Below are 7,500 nucleotides of genomic sequence, written 5' to 3' on the forward strand. Positions count from 1 at the left end.
AGTATCTAAACTGGTAAAAATGGTACATTCCGAGACCTTATCATCTCGTTTTTGTTTTTCAGCCTTTTGGTAACACTCCCAGCAGTATCCCAGTAGCCATTGTAAATGACAACAGCAAATATGGAGGTTCAGGCTCCCAGCGGCCAAAAGCAGGCCCACCTCCACGCAACAAAGGCATGGGCCAGATTGACGTCATTGGGGGTGCTTCAAACCCTAAGACCAGCACGATACAGGTATTGATTGCACTTCCGTCGTTTCATTGAGAGGAAAATGCTTTCTTTATGATATTGATAAAAAAAAAAAAAAAAAAAAAAAAAGAGTGAAGTAGATTGATTTCTGGGTTAATTTTCCTCCCCATTTATTTTCCTTTTCCTTTTATTTGATATTCATGGCTGTTGCTGACGGGTGTGTTTAGAATATTGTTGGACATTTAACTGTACATTTAACCTTCAAGTGAGATAAGAAATATGTTTTTATTATGTGAAGCGAAATAAATATTGATACTGTTATTACAACTTTCTGTGTCTTTATCAGCACTTTCATTATCATGAGCATATTCATAATAATTTTTTTTAAATTTCACTTCATAGGTCATGACGGCTGATAGACGAGAATACTCTAACAAGGTAATGATGAATGGACCGCCTCCACCAATGCCTCCATCACAACCAGGATATAACGATATGGAGTAAGAACTTTATCTGCCTCGTGTCATCTCTTGTTAAGTGTCTTGGATGTTTAGGCCCTTGAGTGCTTTGTCCTGTTCGGTGTCGGTGTTCTGTGGAACGGATTTTCTCTTTCTACCGGTCTTTTCCTTTTCTGTTGTCTGTATATTAGAAGATATGATTGAGATGTTCTTTTTTTTCTTGATTTTTTCTTTTTTTCAACAATTTACCTAGTTTTGTAGGATCCTCTCTGTTATTTACTGAGTTGGGCAGTTATTCCACCCTATCATGAGTTCAGTAATCATGATAGGGTGGAATAATTTTTTTTTTCTCCATTATAATTTACAGAATGAGCCTAGCTGTCCCTTATGCTCCATGGATAAAAGACATTTGCTCTCATTTTTTGTGAAAGTGTTGGCTTCATATTCTAACAGCAGCACAAAGCACAATAACCTTAGCTCTTCTCTTTTGTATTTATTTTTATATATATATATATATATATATATATATATATATATATATATATATATTTTTTTTTTTTTTTTTTTTTTTTTTTTTTTTTTTTCTTTTTTTTTCTTTTTCTTTTACACAAGTGCATAATTCATCAAGTGAATTGTTAGACCAACCTAACCTCACCTGTTTAAATTAGTGAACAAGGTGTTTATTTCTCATACTGTTTTGGTAATATTAAAGTTGTTGCTGTTATTATTTTTATGATGATGATGATTTTTTTTTATTATAATGATCAATATGGAAAATATTTTGAACATAATGAACAGTGCATATACATTTTTATTGTCAGTGAGTTAACTGTAAGAAGTCTACATACAGTAGATTCACATTGTCCCTTTATTCCTTTCTTTGGCAAAGACCACTCTTATTTTAGTAAATCTGCCTAGGTCAGGCCACAATGCTTTAGCTTTAGAGATAGGTGGGGGTATTGAAATTGCAACTATAAACTGAAAACCCCCAAAATAAGTCTTTTAATTTTTATTTATTTATTTAATTATTTTTTTTTATGTACCTTTATTTATTTTCCTCCTTCATTCCCCTCTCAGATTTGGAGGTAACCCCTACGGCGACACCTACTATGGCAATGAGGGCAACAACTTCTACGGAGGGGGCTCCTATGACAACCCCTCTGGCTGGGGCTCAGGGGGACAGCCTCCCATGGGTGGCCAGGGCAACTGGGAGGGCCAAGGGGGAGGAGGAGGAGCACCGCCAAATGTGCTGCCGGTGTCAGGCGGTGGAGGGTACTTCGATGAGGACTCTGTAGGGGCGCCTCCCCCGTCTGCAGAACCCGAGGAGGAGAGACACCGGTGAGTGCCTCTGTCTATTTTTGTTAGGGGATTGGGAAATACTGCAGGTGCAAAAGGAGTGAGAGATATCACCAGCGATATTGAATTTAATAAAATTTATTTTATTTATTTATTTATTTATGTATTTATTTGTTTATTTATAGTTTGAGAAGTTGACTTTAATTTCTGTGGACTTGGCAGTGTAAGTTAGTGCTTCAGTGCAAAAAAGTAATCCTGAAAAAGTTGATTATCTTAAATTTTGATGCAAATTGTAATTTTCATCTATGTTCACCAAAAATATATTCCTTGCTATGATAATTAAGCCAGTTGGAAGTATTGGCTTTTTTTTTTCTTCCTCTTCACCTAATTTTGAAGTTGATAGTTGTTGTTTTTCTTTTTCTTTTAAAATTCACAACTACTATAAATACTGTCTGTTTATGTATGTAATTTTAAAAACCCTTTGTAATATTTGTGTGATTTGGACAACCCTTTCTAATACTGCAAACATTGATTTTCAGATCCCGAAGAAGTCACAGATCGCGCAGCCGTTCCCCAAGTCGACACAGACACTCGAGCAGACACCCTAGATCGCGTTCCAGATCACCTTCCCATAGACATAAGAGAAAGAAGTCAAAGAGAGAACGTGATGCTGATTAGAAAGAAGGAATTATGTGTGTCTAGTACAAACAGCTAATGTCTGTTGCATTCTCGGGTCTATATTTATATGGCATCCTGTATCCATGCATCATCGGTATACATGCATAAGAACTGATAATTTTTTATTTTATTTTATTATTATTATTATTTTTTTTTTTTTACACCCTTTTTTAACTTAATGTTGGTTAGGAAATGGACTGTAAGTAGAAATATTATGAATAATAGCATATCTTTGATTACATTAACTACATATGCGTTATATAAGCCTTTAATTTTGTGAAAATAGAAATCATACATTTTCAAGCTAAATTGTTTCATTATCCAATTTATATACTTAAAAGTCATGGATTTATGCAAATACAATACAATAATGTTAGTATTTAGAATACCACAGTTATAACAATAGTTTGATGTCAGTAAACATGATAGAGGCTTGGCTTTAGAAACTGTCTTTAGTAACCAGAGGCAGGTTCTTCATGAGAGCTAAGGCATATCTCGTGCAAAATGGATTTAAGAGATTGAAAGTTGTTTATTGTAGAAGTAATGAAAATGGTTAAATTTCAGTCGTAAGGTTTAGACAATAGTAGTAATTCTGCAGTGCAAAATAGTGGTACTAACCTAATATATGCAATTTTACCTTCATGAGACACTGATTAAAGTTGCATAAAGAGGATAGACTTTTGTTAGCACAAAGTGGTTATGGGTTATGTAAATATCCTACATGGAAAAAGAAAAAAAATTGAACACCCTCTCTTGGGCACAGAGTAAAGATAGTGAAAGCAATATTGCAATGTAATGAGTTTTCATTTTACACTTTTACTTATTTATTCAGAAAGTAGGAGAATGTAAGGAAGAAGCTTCATAGGCTATTAATGACAAATGATTCTGATAAATATTGAACTGATAAAGAAAGAATCTGTTTAGACTAGCACCATCATGTCTTGGAAAAATGTTGCTATATGAGAATACATTTTAAAACTGTAGCTAATAAGGACTTGTGTTTATTGTGGTGAACTTAATAGGGGCTTGTGTTTATTGTTGTGAACTGCACTTGCCTTAAAAAATAAATAAATAAATAAATGATGGCATCTTGAGGCAAGACAGTCCTATTTGTAACTGGTAAGTGCAAAGTGATACATAAAAGGTTAAAATTTTGTTTGGGGCATTGTATATTGCACTAATTCAGTAACTTGGAATGAATCACATAGTTTTTGTAATTGTTTTTGTAGAATAATTTTACTGTGCAAGTCCTCAGCATCTCAGCTTTTTTGCAAAATGTCTGTGATCAACAGGATAGTAAAACAAGAAAACTATGACAAATATTTGTCGGTATTATGCAATATCATTACTTACAAGGACTATTAAAAGGTACTTCATGTCTACATTAATTGTAGTTGCGAACATGCAATTAATGAACTAATTAACTAGAAAAAGGCATTTGTAACATAGAAAGTAAGGTAAAACAAATTTAGGTAGCAGCCTGTACTTTTTTTACATATGAAAGTATAGTGTCACCCAGACCCTTCCTTTATGCGTAACCCTAGATCAAGAGTCGGGAACCTTTTCGGTGTGAGGGCCAGTCAAAGTTTCTAGGTGTAGCCTTCGGGCCGGAGCGCTAAAGAGAACCCAACAGTACCTAGGTGTACAAAAAAAAAATATAGGAAAGCAGGCAAACTAGTGATTATATTGTATGAAATTTATTTAAAAAACAAAACAATAAAACACTCAAATCATTGACTTTGAAGATCTCATCCATGTGAATTTGCTCCATCCTATGTGCCATTATCACACTGAGAGGCTCTGCAGGCTGGATCTGGCCTGCAGGCAGCAGGTTGCCAACCCCTGCCCTAGATGTCAGAGACTTATGGCCAGTTCAACCTGCCATACACAAACACATATTCCAGGGAAGAATTTGATTATATCCTCAAGAAAAATACCAGGCCATATCATTTCTGTTGATATTATGACAGCAGTAGGCAAAGACCTACAATCTGATACACAGGTAGTGTATGTTTATATTTACCTTAAGAACAGTTATGTAGCTATTCAAGCACTTACATTACAAAGTGCTGTATTTAGATATAAGATAGCTTTTTGTTTGAAAATATTATCGATTTATGAAACATGGATTGTTATGACAGTGTATGAGAGAGAATTTTTATGACTGTTTTCAAGAATTTAGATAATGTACTAATATCAGATTATGATATAGCAGTAATGAATTTTTTAACTGAGAAAAATAACAGGGTTACAGGTTACGATAAACATTTGGATATTACATGCCTGATCAGCCACTGACAAAAGAAGCTAGAGATGTTGAATGTGGTGTTTTCATGCAAAAGGTTCATCAAGTAGGAAGGTTCTGTACACGGATAAAGCTCTTATCTCATGCTACAATCTTTGGTTCTGTGGTATGTCAGTGAAGAGGTGTTCTACTTTGTATGTCGAAGTGTGCAAAAAGAGTTGAAGAATTGCTTGTAACCATTTTGTTTTTCATCTTGTTTCCTGGCATTTTTAATTATCTGATGAATTTTTGGCCTTATTCATTTGTTTTATGTCATAGTAATATCATCTCATCAGTTTGCATTTTTCTTTTATCCTTACCAGAAACAACAATCAGATTATCAGGTGTTAAATTTTCTTTTTAGGACTAGGCATATTTCTCTTTACTTCATGTCTATAACATACATTGTTGAATACATTCCTAAAATTAGTGGAAATAAGCTTACGAGATCCCTGTTGGCGTGTCTCTATAACTGTCTCTATAACTTACCTTTCCATCATGTTTTAAATACATCACTTTTAAATTATTTTTATGCTAAACTCATGGCCATGAATCCAACAGTGGTGATATGCATCATATGATGAGCATGTACTATCTGTGACACAGGGTATGAAATGCAATGCATTTTTAAGTGGGCACTCCCATATGTGGTAATATGCTATTGGCATCTGTTTCTGAACTATTCCTGCCTTTCATCCTACCCCTCTGGTCCCTATGTAAGTGCAGTGAGAAAGGAAAGTGATTTTTGACTCATAAAATGGAAAATACTACACAAGGATGCTTATAAATTATAAATCATAGGAAGAAAGAAACACACAGAAATAGTTCATTTCTGTAATGTACAATCCCTGCAACAGTGCACCAGTAATACTCAATGTACCCTGAGATCAAGGTTGTGTAGCTCCTCACAATGTTGAGTATTCTACACTAGCCATAGGAATACACTTTCTATACATTTTCTTTATTGTTATATGCAGTGTGTGTTTATGGAGTATTTCATAAGAAAAAATAGTATTCTGGAACTTACGTTTTATGCAATTTTTTTGCCCACTTGTGAAGCAGTTGCTGAATTTTTTTAGTTAATTTGCAGTTCATATATGCTTGTGGTATAAAACTGCATATTAACTTTTCAAACTGAAGTGAAAACATGATGATCTTGTTACATAAAATTGTTGATTTTAATTCATCCAACAGTTGAATTTAATTAATTTACTGGGATTTTTTAAAACTACTAAAATCTTTGGTGTCTGTAGTTAGTTTTGGAATTCAGTAATTTTCTAAGTTAACCTAAGGAATTTAACAGCTATGACCTCTTCCCTGGATGTTGCTAAATACTGTAAAATTCATCTGTATGTTTCCTTTTCCATCTTTATACAAAAACATTAGTTATAACAGTTAAGTTTTTTTATTCATAAAGATTTTTTAAAATCTTATTTTTAAAATGGAACAGGAATAAACAGAATTTCACATGCACTCAGTAGGTGCTTAATATTCAATTTATTTTACTTATTTATAATTTTGTCTGTTTCTAAAAGTAAGCTGCCAGCCTATTTCTTTTATTTGAAGCTGTGACACCTCTGGCTGTGAAACCTTCAGCAGTCCTTAGTTAAACACACAACTATTGTGAAATGCTTTAATTTGGATATTTATAAAAGAAGAAAAGAAAAGACACCTTTGTTCTTCATGAATTAATTCATTTGAAAAACATAACTAAACTTTTCATTCCATTTTATCAATCTCACATACTCATTCAGACTTTATCTTTATCTTCTATTAAGAACATGTTATTTAATATTTGTATAGTGAAAGAACGGTAATAAATGTTATGCAAAGGTTGAAGGACGTCATTTTGTTTTTCTTTCTTTTTGGATGTTATCACGGAATTGTTGAACCTGTGAAATAAGATCAATTTTGGAACTCAAAATTGAACTTGAACATAGCACCTTGCATCCTTTTTATTTTGAACTTGGCTGGTTGGTAAATGAAACAAAACATCTTGGAATATATGCATATATCTTCTATACTTGTTAGTGAAGCTTTGCTGTTTGAAATGCTACTGGAGTTTTGAAATCAGCCATTTTCAATGCTAACTTTCTTTTATGACATAATATCATAATAGAGATATCTACATAGCTATTAAAAATATACCTTTTATAGCATGTATGTACAAAGCAGTTATTCAACACTGTATCTCTATATAACTAAACTTAATCATAGCACTGAGCACTGTGGATTAGGAAAATGTATTATATTCATTCATTTTTAAACTGAGGAGTAAGTTATTTCTTGGTAACAATTTCGTACATATCATTCCTCTTCTGGACACCGAGGGGAACCATCTGACGGACTTTTTGTACGTAATCCATATCTGTTTGGATGAAAAAACAGAAAGAAAAATTATTCATTGATCCGGGAAATGGGCAGAAAAAATATCAATACAAACTCACATCCTCACTACATTAAAAGTGCATAATTAGTACATATTTTTTTTTCTATAACTCTGGCAATCTAATACAAGAAAATCTCACCCAAATCAGCATATACAATCCCTTCTTCATGTTCTGTAGTTGCTACAACATCTGCCCATGGACTGACC

At 33.3% G+C, this 7,500-nt stretch overlaps 2 protein-coding genes across 3 annotated transcripts in view; one reads left to right on the forward strand and one right to left on the reverse strand.

Moving 5' to 3' along the window:
• LOC119580047 (pre-mRNA 3'-end-processing factor FIP1-like) overlaps positions 1-7,500 on the forward strand; it is a 37,478-nt gene that overhangs the window by 7,421 nt on the left and 22,557 nt on the right. The window contains exons 6-9 of one of the 2 annotated variants that reach the window (XM_037927945.1): positions 63-233; positions 591-688; positions 1,724-1,984; positions 2,482-5,201. In XM_037927945.1, coding sequence (XP_037783873.1) covers positions 63-233; positions 591-688; positions 1,724-1,984; positions 2,482-2,620 — 669 coding nt within the window. In that variant the 3' untranslated portion in view covers positions 2,621-5,201. Of the gene's footprint in view, positions 1-62; positions 234-590; positions 689-1,723; positions 1,985-2,481; positions 5,202-7,500 lie in introns of those variants that run through there. The other variant, XM_037927946.1, reaches the window with a different exon arrangement.
• The window catches only part of LOC119580048 (omega-amidase NIT2-like), a 9,100-nt gene continuing 8,497 nt past the window's right edge, over positions 6,898-7,500 (reverse strand). Inside the window, 2 exon segments of the mRNA XM_037927947.1 lie at positions 6,898-7,272; positions 7,433-7,500. The exon segment at positions 7,433-7,500 is cut by the window's right edge and continues 71 nt beyond it. Of these exon segments, the coding sequence (XP_037783875.1) occupies positions 7,184-7,272; positions 7,433-7,500 (157 nt within the window). The 3' untranslated portion in view covers positions 6,898-7,183.

This window comes from Penaeus monodon, chromosome 13 (assembly GCF_015228065.2).
Source record: "Penaeus monodon isolate SGIC_2016 chromosome 13, NSTDA_Pmon_1, whole genome shotgun sequence".
In the NCBI taxonomy this organism is placed as follows: Eukaryota; Metazoa; Arthropoda; class Malacostraca; order Decapoda; family Penaeidae; genus Penaeus; species Penaeus monodon.